Source organism: Mesoplodon mirus (genome assembly GCF_964341445.2).
Source record: "Mesoplodon mirus genome assembly, chromosome: 3".
Lineage (NCBI taxonomy): Eukaryota > Metazoa > Chordata > Mammalia > Artiodactyla > Ziphiidae > Mesoplodon > Mesoplodon mirus.
In genome coordinates, this window is record NC_138978.1 from 33561934 (window position 1) to 33577219 (window position 15286).

The 15286-nt window shown below is 50.7% G+C and overlaps 2 protein-coding genes across 3 annotated transcripts in view; one reads left to right on the forward strand and one right to left on the reverse strand.

Moving 5' to 3' along the window:
- On the forward strand, window positions 1–8185 carry DNALI1 (dynein axonemal light intermediate chain 1). Of its 2 annotated transcripts, XM_082613947.1 has the most exons (7): window positions 1–150; window positions 686–831; window positions 2401–2570; window positions 3585–3763; window positions 4100–4264; window positions 4682–4765; window positions 6415–8185. In XM_082613947.1, exons 1-7 carry the CDS (start codon window positions 70–72, stop codon window positions 6448–6450), a joined length of 861 nt encoding a protein of 286 aa, XP_082470073.1. In that variant the 5' UTR covers window positions 1–69; the 3' UTR covers window positions 6451–8185. The 2 variants fall into 2 exon arrangements, with proteins under 2 accessions (XP_082470073.1, XP_082470074.1); XM_082613948.1 differs by lacking the exon at window positions 4682–4765 and having other exon boundaries at window positions 6415–8180.
- Window positions 8170–15286, reverse strand: part of GNL2 (G protein nucleolar 2) — a 26555-nt gene continuing 19438 nt past the window's right edge. The window contains exons 11-16 of the mRNA XM_082613944.1: window positions 14578–14736; window positions 14256–14369; window positions 10576–11036; window positions 9915–9997; window positions 9256–9341; window positions 8170–8358 (exon numbers count right to left, since the gene is read on the reverse strand). Of these exons, the coding sequence (XP_082470070.1) occupies window positions 8206–8358; window positions 9256–9341; window positions 9915–9997; window positions 10576–11036; window positions 14256–14369; window positions 14578–14736 (1056 nt within the window). The 3' untranslated portion in view covers window positions 8170–8205. The remainder of the gene's footprint in view (window positions 8359–9255; window positions 9342–9914; window positions 9998–10575; window positions 11037–14255; window positions 14370–14577; window positions 14737–15286) is intronic.

The window sequence follows — 15286 nt, forward strand, 5'->3', positions numbered from 1 at the left end:
GTTTCCATGGCGACGGCAAACAAGGCCTGACTGGAGGGCCGCAGCTGGGCTACTACTCCCGCCGCCGCCATGATTCCCCCCGCGGACTCTCTGCTCAAGTATGACACCCCGGTGTTGGTGAGCCGGAACAGAGAGAAACGGAGCCCCAAAGTAAGGACGGGTCTCAGAAGGTGGGGGAGCACGAAGCTCCGATGGGGAAAGACCGACCCCTGCCTTGAGGATCGGGAGTCCCGAGGGACAGAGGCTGCAGTGACTGGGAGTAAAGGGAATTGGGACCGGAGAAGGAGGGTAGGAGAGCGGTACAAGAAGCCCAGATCTTGGGTGACCCCAAAGGGCAGATTTAGGATGGGGAAGAAAGTCACAGGGAGATGGATGGGGCTCACCCTTTTTCACGGTAGCCCCAAGAATAGATCTGGGAGTGATTGCCCCATCACTAGAGCAGAGGCCTGAGCAGCTGTGCCAGAAACATTTCTTCAAGAAGATACAAGCATTAGGTTGGGGTGGAACCAGAGATTCTTCGTGACCTCCTTCAGCTCTGAAACATAACTTCGGCTGAGAAGACGGGGGAAAGTGAGCTGGGAAGAGGGGAGAGATGTGCAGGAGAGCTGGAGCAACCCAGTGGGCCAGGGTGTGTGGAGCTGAGTGTCTGAATCACCTCCTGCCCCAACTTGTCCCTCCCTCTCAGGTTCGGCCACTGAAAGTCAGCCCTCAGCAGCCCGGACCCTCAGGTCCCGTCCCACAGCCACCAAAGACCAAGCTCCCCTCAACTTCCTGTGTCCCAGATCCTACAAAGCAGGCAGAAGAAATCTTGAATGCCATCCTGCCCCCGAGGTAAAAAAGCAGTGGCTGGGAGGAGGCCCAGGCTTTTGCATCCCTGAACTTGGGGATGTGAGAGGAGAGGAGGCACCTTGTCTCTGTTTCTGACTGAGATTTCCTCCCAGCATCCTAGAGTTTCTAGAGCTTGCACATGGGTAGATCCTGGTAATGTGGGTAGTGGGGAGACCTCTTCTCTATCTGCCATCATTTCCTGAGTGCTCTCACCCAGGCTTATGGCTTTAAACATCACTTATATGCTGATTGCTCCCACAGGTCTTTCTGCAGCCCTGTCCTCTCCCCTAAACTCCATACCTATATATTCTACTACTTCCTCATTACCTTCATGAAGATGTCTAATAGACATCTCAAACTCAACATGTCCAAACTAAATCACAATGTCTTCCTTCCCCCACCCAGCTCATTCTCAGTCTTCTCCTTTCCACTAGGGGCACAGGCCACCTTTCATTCCCTTTGATCTCTCACATCACATGTCCTGTCCTTCATCACATTCTTTTGGCTTTCCCTTCAAATTATTTTCCAAATCTGACTGCTTTTTACTCTGCTTCCACCATCTATTTTTTTTTTAATTTATTTATTTGGTTGCGCTGGGTCTTAGTTGCGGCAGGCGGGCTCCTCAGTTGTGGCATGAGAACTCCCAGTTGCGGCATGCATGTGGGATCCAGCTCCCAGGGATTGAACCCGGGCCCCCTGCATTGGGAGTGAGGAGTCCTGAGTCCTCCTCTAGGAGGCCTTCCTTCAGACTCCTTTCTAAAAGAGCTCCCTTCTTCACCATCCCCTTACCCTTCTTCTTTCTTCTGCAGCCACAATGATCATTGTGATCACAGTGCCTTTCAACTGTTTTTAGGTAATAAGTTGACAGCAGTTTTTAAAGTTATGATGGAAAGGGGAAACAGTAAAAGCCAGGCTGCAATCTCCTCTGAAATGGAGGTCAAAGGAGGGGAGGGTGTTTTTCACTTGCTTCCCTTTCAACAGTGCATGGAATCCTCTCCCTCATGGTGGTTCTGCCCTCAGGGCCCCCGTCGTGATTCCAGAAGCTGGCTGTGTCTCTGACACAAGGTTCGCTACGGGGGGCCCATATAGGTACACACCCCCAATACATACATTCACCTCTTTCTGATTTTAGTATATGTGCTGCTGAAGCGAGCACCATTCACCTCTTTCTGGCTGGCACAAGGTTTATAGTCCCCTGTGTCTCCTACCCACAAGTTGGTGGGAATTTCCGCTGGGCCTTCCGTTCAGATCAAGCAACAACCACCATCAATCTGCCCTCAACATGTTAGGAGTGTAAGATCTGGACCGTGGATGATGACCTCACAGAGGGTCGTGGGAGAATGAAGATAGCCTAGCCCCAAGATAGGGGCCCCGTGGAGGTGGCACAGTGGGTGTGGCTTTGGAGCCACACACTCATCAAGGGAGGAAGCGATGGAGGATTCTGGTGGGTCGGGGACAGAGCCGCCCCTCACTCCTCCCAGGCAGAGAGCACAAAGGGCCATCTCTGCTCACATCCTGAGGACCCTGTCTGGTGGATGGGGTTCGCTCAGCCTGGCTGTGTCTGTCCCGCAGGGAGTGGGTGGAGGACACGCAGCTCTGGATCCAGCAGGTGTCCAGCACCCCCAGCACCAGGATGGATGTGGTCCACCTCCAGGAGCAGCTGGACCTGAAGCTGCAGCAGCGGCAGGCCCGGGAGACCGGCATCTGCCCGGTGCGCCGGGAGCTGTACTCGCAGTGTTTCGGTGAGCGGTACTCGAGGGAAGCTACACCACCCTCTACTTCCTCCTTCCCTTCCCTTCGCACAGATCCAGGCCCTGAGTCCCCCGCAGCTGAAGCCTGCCCCATCCTGGAATGTCTGTCTCCCCCCTCCTGCCCCACCCCGGAACTGCCAATCGTGCCCTCTTCCCCCTCCCACCCCACCTTGTCAGTCACCGTGTTCCTGACGACCTGCTGGATCTTAGTTCCCCGACCAGGGATTGAACCCGCACCCTCTGGAGTGGAAGCGTGGGACCACCAGGGAAGTCCCAATGTGTTAGTTTTTTAATCAGAAAAATTTAATGTTCTATATTTATATCCATCCATCAACATTAGGCCTTGGTCCAGAAAAATATTTCAGGGTGATTTGTTGTAACCCGACAGACGCAGGGATTTGAGATCTCCCTCCTTGGGTGCTGGTGTCAGATGACTAGCCCTCAGTCTAGTCTCACCAGCTCGTGTGGACTCAGACATGCAAACCGCATCCAAACCCTCAGGCAGCTGCACGGGACTAGCAGGCTCCCTTCAGTCTGAGTGTGATTCTGGTTTGCCCTCCCAGTCAGCATTTATGGAGGAGACGGGTGGACAAGCTCTAGACCCTGCTGTTTCTGGCCCCAAACCAGTCCAGCCAAGGGGGCACATAGGAGTTTCCAGCTGCTTTAAAACAGCCACCATGTTTATATTGAAAAAGTCAGAATTCTTTGAACAGCACCCAGTTTCTGCCTAACGGTGGAAGAGAGGGCCCCCACGGCCACAGACAAACCTGGGCTCTTGTCTGCCTCTGCACTGGCCAGACCAGGCTTGCTGATGGCCTGTACTCCCAAGTGCCAAGTTCAGAGCAGTGGCTGCATGGCAAGGCGCCTCCCTGAGGCCCATCTCCAAGTGAGGAGGACATACCCTAGTGCCCTTCCGACTTCCCAGTAGGAAGGTGGTTCGCAGTAGGTGCGGTGCATTTCCCCTCCTGCCTGCCTTCTCCGACCTCGCGATGCGTGCCTCGGCAGATGAGCTGATCCGCGAGGTTACCATCAGCTGTGCGGAGCGAGGGCTGCTGCTGCTGCGAGTCCGGGACGAGATCCGCATGACCATCGCTGCCTACCAGACCCTGTATGAGAGCAGCGTGGCATTTGGCATGAGGAAGGCGCTGCAGGCCGAGCAGGGGAAGTCAGACATGGAGAGGAAAGTGAGTGGTTCCACCAGGAGACTTTGGCCCTCTTCGACTCTTCTGTCCATCTCAGGGCCACAGCTCGTCATTCCAGCACCAAATTCCGGCCTCCTAGGTGCTCTCCCATCACCTTAGTGAGGACCCTTTGGTTCAGTGTCATGGCCAGTCCAGTCATGGCAGAGTTGTCTCCCCTTGGACATGCCCTGCCAGTCACTGACCTCCCACTGGGTGGCAGTACAGACCCTGGCAATGCCTTGGGTTGGACAGCTGTGTCCCAGGTCCCCTTCACCCAGGCACTCACACTGCCCCGTCCACTTGGCAACGTCCCAGCATGACTGGGGATTCTGTCCTCAGATTGCAGAATTAGAAACGGAGAAGCGAGATTTGGAGAGGCAAGTGAATGAGCAGAAGGCAAAATGTGAGGCCATCGAGAAGCGGGAGAGTGAGAGGAGACAGGTGGAGGTGACAAAGCACAACGAAGAGATTCAGTTCCTGAAGCGGACTAATCAGCAGCTGAAGGTAATCGATGCCCAGGCCCAGGTGGAGCTCCTGCCACCCCTGTCCCCGCCCCCGGCCCTGCCAGCTGAGCAGGCCAAGTATTTGGTTCCTTGTCCTACACTGACTTTCAATACTGCCAAGGAGTAAAGGACGCTGACTTTTGGGGAGAGGTGAGGGATCATTACCCAGATTCTCTGTCCATCTCCATCTGGCTCTGAAGAGAGGCTGTATACTCAGCTCTGAACCCCCATGACACCTCAGCTGGCTCTCCAGTGGAGGATTTTTTTCCCCTTGGATAGAAGTTGCCTATCGTCTGGGAGAGGTGGCTATGTCAAGAAGCGGGACGTCTGTCCCATGGCAGCTGGCGCTTTGGAGACTTCTTAAGAGTGGGCTGAGTCTCTCCAGCCGGCTCTCATGGGAGTGCTTTCCTACCTGCAGTTCCCTCTGAGGCCCTGCATTCGGGGCGGGCAGGGAAGGCCCTTCGAGACGGAAGAACCATTTCAAATCAGGAACCTTCCCGAGGCGTGTGGTCAGAGGAACCCAGCTGTAGGCACTTTTCATCAAAGCCCTTTTGCTGATGGTATCCTTTTATCCAACTGAGCTGCAGGGAGGGAGGGGGACTAGTGAAAAGGGCTGGGCAGGGGGCCAGGCTTCTGAAGCTCCAGGCTCTCTGTCTGGTCCAAAGGTGCTCAGAGGGTTGGGCCCCAAACCAGCATCATCCTCATCACCGCAACTTTCAGAAATACCAATCATTGGGCCCAGCCCAGAGCTACTAAATCAGAAACTTTGGGGTTGGGGTCCAGCAAGCCATTCTAACAAGGTCTCCAGGTGATTTTTTTTTTAACTTTTTATTATGAGAATTTTGAAACACAACGTAGAATAATGCAATACACATCCATGTGCCCATTACAGAACTTCATCAATTGTCATCATTTTGCTAATCTTGCAGAAACAAGTGTTAATTATGAGATAAAACAGGATTCAAACTTCATCAAAAAGAGTAAAATATACTTTTTTTTACCAACAAATGGTGAAGGTGGGCAGAATCACTGCATGCTGCAACATTCTCCATTCTGATGTTTGCCAAAGTTTGAGAACCACTGCTCTAGATATATGGCCTATTGACGTTCAGTGGCAGTCTCCCATGGCCCTGGCCCGGAGGGGCCCCTAGATGTATCTCCTTTTCCTCCCTCATTTCATAGAAGCTTACATTCTTGCGATTGGCAGGCTTGTTGGTACTACAAGCCAAGGCCAGGCATTTGAGATAAAGAAGGGCTTGTGTTAATTGCTAGTGGAGGATGACATAGATTTTCTTGTTGCTGAGTTTAACAAAACAAAGAAACTTTCACAGCCAGATGTGAATCTGTTTACTTAGCAGTCTCCCTCCCTTATCTGCCATATTCTTTTATCATAAGCTCAAGTTCCTCAGTTCCTCCTATGGTATTGGCGGCAAGAGCAAAGCAGAATACCTTGGCATCTTTCTAACATTACAAGCAACCTTGGAATCCCCAGGGTGAAGGACTCTTTAGAAGTGAGTTATTTTTATTGGCTCAAAGCTGCACTGCAAATAAAGCAGTGTTTGCAGTCCGCAGAATAGACCTACTTAGAGATCTGTTCACACACCCTGAGAGTGAATTATTTTACTGGCTGCCCGAGGAGCAGAGTTAAATAACTCCCAAGTGTCTGAAGCTTTACACACAAGATGGACAGCTCCCTACTCAATGGTGGCAATTTTCTCTAATTGGGTATCAGGTTGTCTCAGTGGCTGAAAATCTGCTGTTTCCAAAACCTCTTGTCCCGGCACAGAGCTCCCAGGCTCCCAAACCAGAGAGCCAAATGTTTAACTTAGCAGACATACTCAGGCTTGAAATCTGAGCCTTGAAAAACCACTATTTCAACAACTTTTATTCAATTTCCTCTTCAATGCCTTATATTACACACTGAGCAGCTATTGTATGGAAACCAGGATAGCTCTGATTTCTCCTAATGCAGCAAGACTGAATGCCAAGCCAGAGACCAGCTAATCTAGAAAATATGGAGTTGGGAATGAAGGGAAAGACACTTGGAGTGGCAGCATTTGAATTATTCTTCCCGGAGACTTTTATCACCTCTCAGCTATTTGTGTCAGGCTGCAAGTTCAAATATTAACGGAGTTTGCTTTTGTTTTTCAGGCCCAACTGGAAGGCATTATTGCACCAAAGAAGTGATAATTTCCATATGAGTCTCAGCAAGCACTACTACCCCATCCTAAGCCCTTTGTAATAAAAAAAGCTTCCTGAGTGAAGCCATACCCCTCCCCTGGTCCCACCTATGTATTTGTCAGAAGCCACACCACCGCCCCAGCGTGGTGCAACACCTACAGTCTGGCAGCCAGGCTCCGGGCTGGACAGCAGAAGGCGGTGTGGCCCAGGAAGTCTCTGTACGTGGCCAACCTTGGGATTTGCCAACTCCAACAGCGAGACTCAGAATTCACCCCTTTTGGCTGTATCCCTCTCAGGTGGAGCAGCTCCTTTCTCACTGTCACTCCATACTATTACTTATTTCCAGCCACACAAAGCTGCTTCTCTGCCCCGCAATTCATCTTGTCCCTTAACCCGGGCTCCTGTGGCCTCAGTCTTGCCCTTATTTGATGTCTTTTCATCATCCCTACTCCAGTGCAGTTCTAGTACCCCATTTTGGAGTTTTCGGTTTATACCGTGTCATCTTATCCCCGCTTGCCAAGTCACTGGACCCCATCCTCCTTAGTTTTGGACTGCCTGGGTAGGAGGCAATGGCAGGGTCAAACCCATGGGTTTCAAGAAAGTAAACATGTGCTGGAAAGAAATACAGGTCACGGTGTCCACTGTGAGCTGCCTGGACCTCCGCTCCTCCCCCAGCACTGATTTGTTCACTTTGCTCTGCAGACAATCAAACCCCAACCCTACAGCCTGACTAGCCCAAACCTCACTCTCAGTTCTAATTATTCATGACTGGGCCATGGCCTGTAGACAAGTGCATTTTACTATTCCTCGTAAGCTAAACTCAGTTTGGAGGTTCAGGAGTCTTCTGATTTCACAGACCCAGAAGACTAAATGAGTGACATAAATCCTTGATTCAGGGCACACCAGCAGCTCAACGAGTGCCACCATTCAGTCAAACTTCACAACTAGCATGACTAAGGCGGCACTAACATCTCCCCTCGGTCAGAAGGCCTCAAGTGCTCAGTGTTTTCTTGGAAAGGGGCTCAGGTCGGATACCTGTCCTGGCTAGGGCTTCCAGGCTCACTGGCTGAACTGCAGTCCAACGAGAAGAGCTGTGTTCCACTGAGTCAAACAAGCCCTCTACACTCTAACCTCCAATTTGAAGTCACAGCTTTTACCCTCATCCAGGTGTCCTGAGCAATTAATCCCAAGATTCCACTAAAATGGCCTGTCTGTGCTCTGTCATTTTCATGGGAAAGAACTGTGGTCACCGAGATGTGCTGGTCCCATGACTCCTTGACAGTACAGCACCCATGTCCTGTTAGGTTCCCCTTGCAGACTCAACGACGGACAACACAAGCTGCTGTGGCTTTTTCTTCGTATTTTAAAGCCTAGGCTCTGCACATGACACCCCTAAAATTTTCTTCTTTTTACAGTACTATTCCAAAGAGCTTCTGTCCTAAATTGCTCATTGCCAGTACAAAAGAAATACCACACTCCACATTTTCTACACCTCAGGCCTGTTTCTGTCAGATATCTCCATATGCTTGAGGAACTCACAGGGCTAATTCAAGCGTCAGAAGTTCCAGTGGACCCCATCACTGAGATCCTTGGGGGTGAGGGGCTTATCTTTATTTTCACTAGCACTGGTGAATGGTTTCAACTGTCAAATCTCAGAACAGATGCATCCATGGCCTTCGAAATGCCAACTGGGCATGAAGAAAATGAACAGAGTTTCTAAGTGCATATTTTTGTAGAATTTAATAAACAACTTTTAAAACGTTACTGCTTATGTTTCAAGTTCTTGTGTCTGTTTTTCTGCCCCTCTGAGTCACTGATCTTCTTTTTGTTCCTGTTCCTATTTTTCACGTTGTGTGTTTCATAGTAGCGTACACCGACTTTTCTGGATCGTTGCTGCCGTGTTTCTCGCCTCCGCTGTAAAAAATGGCGCACACAAAGAGGGAAAAAAACCAATCAAACACTGAAAATCATAAAACAGGCCCCCCTGTTTCTGTATTCTATTCCCACGCTGCTCCCACAACTACCAGAAGCAGCGCCAACAAGGGAGAGTTCACCTCACAGACCCAAGTCTGAACTTCCATTGTGACTTGTGACCACTCCAAGTTACAGAGTGTCATTTGGTCCAACCCTCATCCAACGCTTGAATCTTTTCTCCTGAGCTCCTGACAAGTGGTCCTCTGGTCTAAGGCTGATCACTCTGATAACAAGCTCCCCACCTCCGAAGAGGGCCCCCTCCAGCTCTGGAGGGCCCAGTTACAGAGCTGAACTGCACAGGAGGCGGTGACCTCTCTGCCTACACAGCTCTGCTGCTCACGTGTCACTTCCCTGAGGACACATAAACCCAGCAGACTCTTCCAAACAGTAGTCCACGTGTTTGAGGATAGCCATCAGGAATTCCTAAAACAAGACATAAGCTCAAGGACCTTCATGCAGCAGCCCACTCCTTGATCCTGTTTCACTGACCTCAACTAGGTCACTTAGGACTGGGGTTTCTTTTTTTTTTTTTTTGCGGTACGCGGGCCTCTCACTGTTGTGGCCTCTCCCACTGTGGAGCACAGGCTCCGGACGCGCAAGCTCAGCGGCCATGGCTCACGGGCCCAGCCGCTCCGCGGCATGTGGGATCTTCCCGGACCGGGTCACGAACCCACGTCCCCTGCGTCGGCAGACGGACTCTCAACTACTGTGCCACCAGGGAAGCCCTAGGACTGGGGTTTCTTGATTTCAACTCTAGACCATTAGTTTCTGAGTGAGTCTTAAGAAATGGACTTCCCCTTTCTACACCTGGGCGACGTTTCAGACCAAAGCACATACTTCCTTGGACGTAAGCGTCCTGCGAGTTTTGTTTGACTGCTCCTCCTCTCTCTGTGCCTTCCTCTTCTTTCCCTTTTTGGTAGGTGCTGGAAGCGAAACACAAGCACACACAGAGGAAAGAAACAGGAATTGTTTATTCAAAATGTGTCTGAATCCTAAGGTGGGAATGAGCTTGATGTGCTGGAGAAGGAAGGCAGAGGCCGGTGTGAAGGGAGTGTGGTGAGCAGAGTAAAGCAGGACGAGGCTGGAGGCTGCTAGAACTGGGGGCGCCGAGTGGCCTTGGCGGGGTTTGCATTTGTCTTGAAAACACACCCAATGTATGGAGCTAGTCCAACCACATAAAGAATAAATACGTGAACCATCCTCCCCGCAGAAAAAACTTTTGTCTTTGGACCCACCCTTAGATTACAATGTTCATAATGTACTCTTTTTAGAGGAATTTTCCCAAATCACCCATTTAACCCCAAGACATGTGCAGAATAAAAAGAAGAAAAGCCCATTTGTGTGATGAATAGTAAGTGGAACCAGGGTTACCTGCCAGATATGATAAATATCTATGTGGATGACAGTACGAGAGATACTTTGGAGATTAAACTTAGATTCCCCAACGTTCTAACGATGCAGATCACATCCACATGATTTTAATAATTCAACTGTACCTGTATCTTCGACGTCGTCTTCAGCTGTTCTTCTCTGTTCTTCGGATTTTGCAAAAACCACTTTACTCAGTCCCTTGGATATTCTGAAAGGGGAAGAGTACAGCAATGGGGCCGTCCCACACTCCCCCCGCTGCCCACACAGGCGCGGACGCAGGGACCGCGACAAGCTCGCAGATTAACGAAACCCCGCTCCCCTTCCCGTGGTTAACACCATCCGTAGAAGCAACATTGTATTGGCGGCTCCTGGGCATTTGTAAAAGACAGAACTATCAATACTAAGCTTCTCATACTTCAGGTAGTTGAATTTGAAAAACGTACAGATCACTTTTTTTTTTTTTTTTTTTTTGCAGTATGCGGGCCTCTCACTGTTGTGGCCTCTCACGGTGCGGAGCACAGGCTCCGGACGCGCAGGCTCAGTGGCCATGGCTCACGGGCCCAGCCGCTCCGCGGCATGTGGGATCCTCCTAGACCGGGCACAAACCCGTGTCCCCTGCATCGGCAGGTGGACTCTCAACCACTGCGCCACCAGGGAAGCCCCAGATCACCTTTTAAAAACGGCAATACCCTCCCCAGCTCTACAAAAACACTGCTCCAATCCTCATGGCAAGTTTCTGGGAAAGGGATGAGCAAACTACAATTCGTGAGAAGATGAGGACGCTACCTGACTGCTGAAAACTTCTTAGCTTTGGCTTTGTTTAAAAACCTCTGGTACTTAGCAATCTTTTCATCCAGGGCTTGAATAATGGCCTTGGTGTTGTTTCCTGCGTGTTCTTCATGGGACTCTGCATAAGACTCTTCCTCTTCGTCTCCTTGGTGTTCCTGTTCTTCCTCCTCCTCCTCCCTCTCCGCGGAGAGGCTCTCCAGCTCTTCATCAATATCAGACATCTCCAGAGGAACGAGGTCATCCCCAGAAAACTGAGGCACGACGTTGATTTTGCCAAAGTTCTGCCGGACCCGCGCCAGAATCTGCTGCATTTCTGAATCGGCGCCACCGTGACCGGGCTCCTCTTTTTCCTTCTCAATGATGGATTCCGACTCCTCACCTACAGTTTCTGTGACTTCCTCTTCTGGGTTGTTCTGGGCTGTTTCTGTGGCAACTTCCAAAGATGAGGAGGATGGAAGCTAGTCAGGCCAAAAAGGGGTGGGGTGGGGAGAGAAATGGAATCAGAAAATGAAAACTGAGTTTCTTTTTTTAATTTTATGTTATATTGGAGTATAGTTGATTGACAATGTTGTGTTAGTTTCAGGTGTACAGCACAGTGATTCAGTTATACATACATATGTATCTGTACTTTTTCAGTTCTTTCCTCATTTAGGTTATTACAGAATATTGAGCAGAGTTCCCTGCTGAATTTCTGGACTAACATACCTTGCTCTGAAATGAGGCAGTCCTCTTCTCAGGACTAAGGGCAAGTATCGAAAACATGAAAACATGCACACCTGAGTCATACTGTTAATCTATTTTAAGTCAATGTGCATTAAACCCTGAACCCAGCATGGAAGGATCAGAGGAATACAGCTACGGTCCCAGAGGATGCGCCAACCCTGAGTATTTAGCCATCAAAACCAGTCAGCTCTACAATGTAGACAGGGGAGGTTCTCTACACTGTTCCTGGGGACTGCAAGGAATGGGGGTTGCTGAGAAAGCACATCCCAAATGAGCACACACCTTGGGACTTCCCTGGCCGTCCAGTGGTTAAGACTCCGTGCTCCCAATGCAGGGAGCACGGGTTCAATCCCTGGTCATAGAACTAAGATCCCACACGCAGCACGGCCAAAAAAAAAAAAAAAAGAAAAAAACGGGTAATTCCAAATGAGCACACACCATAACAGAGGAATGAAGGCCCAGCTGAATGCTGAGGGCGATCGCAGCACTAGTTTAGAAAGCGTGAGGGCAGAGGAGAGGCACTGAGGAGGCACCTCGAAGGAAGGAAGGTGTGAGGAAAGAGGAGGGAACCTCCTAGGAGTTCAGAACGAGCCCGGAGGCGGCCTGTCCCGGGGAAGGGGCGGAGGGAGCACGGGCTGGCAGCGCGAGCCCTCACGCAGCTGACGCCACTGCGCACTCACCACTGAGGCTCGCAGAACTCAAGGGATTTTCCAAAGGCAAAGGTGGCTGCGCGAAGCCTTAACTGCATCAGGAATCTGCATCAAAAACTGCATCAAAATTCGTAGGTACGTTTCCGTACATTTTCCAGGTAAGGTGGTTTTTAGCCTTCGGATTCTCAAGGGGGTCGCTGCCACCACCAAAAAGAGGAAAGGAGGAGGGTCACGGAGCGGGGGCGGGGGACGACGGACACTGACTATCTCAAGTTAACGACTAGACGTGGAGGAGGAGTTAGAGGAAGCCCGCCGTTCCCACACAGGGCCACACGGAGCAGGGGCGGCCTCTTTGGGTCAGAGGCCACGGCCACGTGGCCCGCCCGCGACGTCCTCCCGGAGCCACGACACACCAGGCTCGCTCCGCCTCGGGTGCGCTGCGGGTTCTGCTCCCCAGGCCTGCAACGCTAGCCTCTTGTGACACCTGCAGAGCTCCTCCCTCCCATCACTAGGGCCCCCCCGTCAAAGGCCACTTCCTCAGAGGCCGTCCCTGACCACGCCACGTACGAGGCACTGCCCTGTCTCCCACAAACCCCTAACCCTGCTTTAGCCTCCCTCACAGCAATCAGTACGTTACATCCGTTACATCCATATCTGTTTACTACGTGTCTCTCTGTAGGACAATAAAAGTGCGCATTTGGTCCTCGACCCCCAGTTCCTGGCACAAGAGCTCCTAAAACCCTTGGAATCTCCCGGGTTAAGACAGGGGTGTCTTGCTTTTGTTATCTGTAATAATCCCTTCTCCCCCAAAGTTATGCTAATGAGATGACTGTGGTGGGACCTAGCTTCAGACTGGGGACTGGTCACCGGAGAGCCCAAGCAATTGCTGAGAGGGCTAGAGATTGAGTTCAATCACCAGTGGTTGATGATCTAGTCAACCGTGCCTACGTAATGAAGGCTGAACTTACACACCTTGCATACAAACCCTTAAGGACGGACGGGCTCTGGGGAGCTTCTGGGTTGGTGAACACACTGACGTGCTGGGAGGGTGGCCAGCCTGGAGAGAGCATGGAAACTCCACACCACCCTCTACCCCATACTTTGCCCTATGCACCTCTTCCATTTGGCTGTTCCTGACTTGTATCTTTTGTAATAAACCGGTAGTCATAAGCAAACCACTTTCCTGAGTTCTGTGAGTCCTTTCAGCAAATTATCAAACCTGGGAACCTCTGAACTTGTAGTCAGCTGGGCAGAAGTGTGGGTAGCCTGAGAACCCCATCTGCAGCTGGCATCTGAAGTTGGGGTAGTCTTGTGGGACTTAGCCCTTAACCTGTGGTCTGCACGAACTCTGGCAGTTACTGGACACCCAGTTGGTGGCAGAGGCTTGCATAACGGGTATGGAAAAATGAAAGCTATTTGGTATCAGAGAACACCAAATACTCCTCCACTGGCACGTGTATGCGTGCGTGTGAACGTGTGTGTGTATACGTGCAGGAGGGCAGGGCCTTGTCCCGCAGTACTGGTTGTTTGGTGGTTTTAGTGGGGAGAAGGGAAAAGGTTGAGTAACATCAGTTTCAGATATGCTGATTTTGAAATGCTGGAGAAAATATTCAACTGGAAATTTATAGCTGACAATGGAAACTCTGGGAATGGAGCCCGGTGAGAGAAAACCAGAGAAATATGGACCCAAAAGATTAGCATGGAAGCAGAACTTAAAGCCACTTCTTCAAGAGACTTGGCTGAGCTCCGAAAAAGACCCTAGAAATAGAAAGGCAAAGTGTCAAAGCTGGAGCCCTGAGCAGTCCACTGCTGGGGGAGGGACATGGAACAGGAAGGGAAGCTTTTCAATCTAGACCAGAGGTCCCAAACCTAAGACTTTCCCTGAGCATCCACTGTACCACTCTCCTTTCCCACCTGACCACGAGCTTCTTGAGGGCAAGGACCATGTTCATTATTCCTATGCTCCCAGTTCCCGGCACATGGTTGGGCGTAATGTCCATGAAAGAAAAGAATCTTGGAAATGCCTGTTCTTCAAGCAGAAGACAAGACACAAAAACCACAAGAGCACTCACATTTAATGAGCCCTCCTTTTTCAAGGCCCTGAAAACTGGCATTTACACTCAGGCTTCTATCACACATCTACTTCCTGGTCACCCCCCCACCAGGTCACAGCAGTGGCACCCTGGGATGGGAGACACGGCAGCTGAAAGTTCTACCCTAAAGGAAGAAGACGGCGGTCCAAAGACACACCACAGCCAGGTCAGTAACCATGCTTCCTGAGAGAGGGGTGCACCCTTTTCTTACCTGGGGGGCTACAGGGGGCTCTGCATTGGGCGGCTTCACGAAGAAAGGAATCCGGCCCCTCTGCCAGTCATTGAGGACCATTTTCCCCACAGTCTGCAGGTCAGGCTCTCCACCCTGAAATGTCACGGGAAGAGGCCCAATTAAATTCAAACAACAAAACCACCTCCTGGTGTGGAAGCACGGCAGCGGTCCCAGCTGGCACCATCTACGTGCCGAGTTCCGCACTTCATACTGCTCACACGTGCATATAAAAAAGGTCCACACGAAACACGCACACGCCTGCAGCACGTCCCAGTCTGAATTCTCACAAATCCTGGCTTACCTTCAATAGCTTCCCTGTCCGGAAAGCTAGCTTCTCAAGAAAGTCCTCAGCGTTCTCCCAAGAATCAATTTTGTATGTCTTGCTGATATATTCTGGCTTTGCTCGTTCAAGTACAGCACCAATGTGGTCTTCAGGAGTCTTAATTTTTTCAACTTGAACCTAAATGTTCATAGGAAAGCTCTTGCTTACTGACCTGATTATGGAAGGAGTGAAGTTCCCAGTGTTCTCTGTAACCCTATCTGAAAACAGATTTCAATGCCTCAAAGCAAGCGGGGCCTGGCAGGAGCTTAGCCTGGAGGTGGCGAGATGCAGTTGGCTGAGAGGAGCGCCATGGACAGCCGACCGCAGCCGCGGAGCCCAGAACTCAGCTCTAACCTCGGCTCACCACAAACTGACAGTGTGACTTCCGCACATAGTTTAAACTGGAACCCTTCGTGCTACTGACTTGCAGAAATGGTTAAAAGTCCACCCATCCCAGGACACAAAGAGAAGGGAATAGTTTAAGAAAGAAGGGGAGGAACCGCCCAGGATGTAGAGCCAGAAGCACTGGTTAAGGTTAAGTGGGACCATTTAAAGCTCTCGGTCGTCTTCAGAAACAAGTGAGGAAGTGACCGAGTTCCAAAATGACTCAACCCATAAACCCATGAAGATGAATTAGCTCTAAACATAAACAGGCCCTGCTTCCCTTTGGAGCCCATGTGTAAACGAC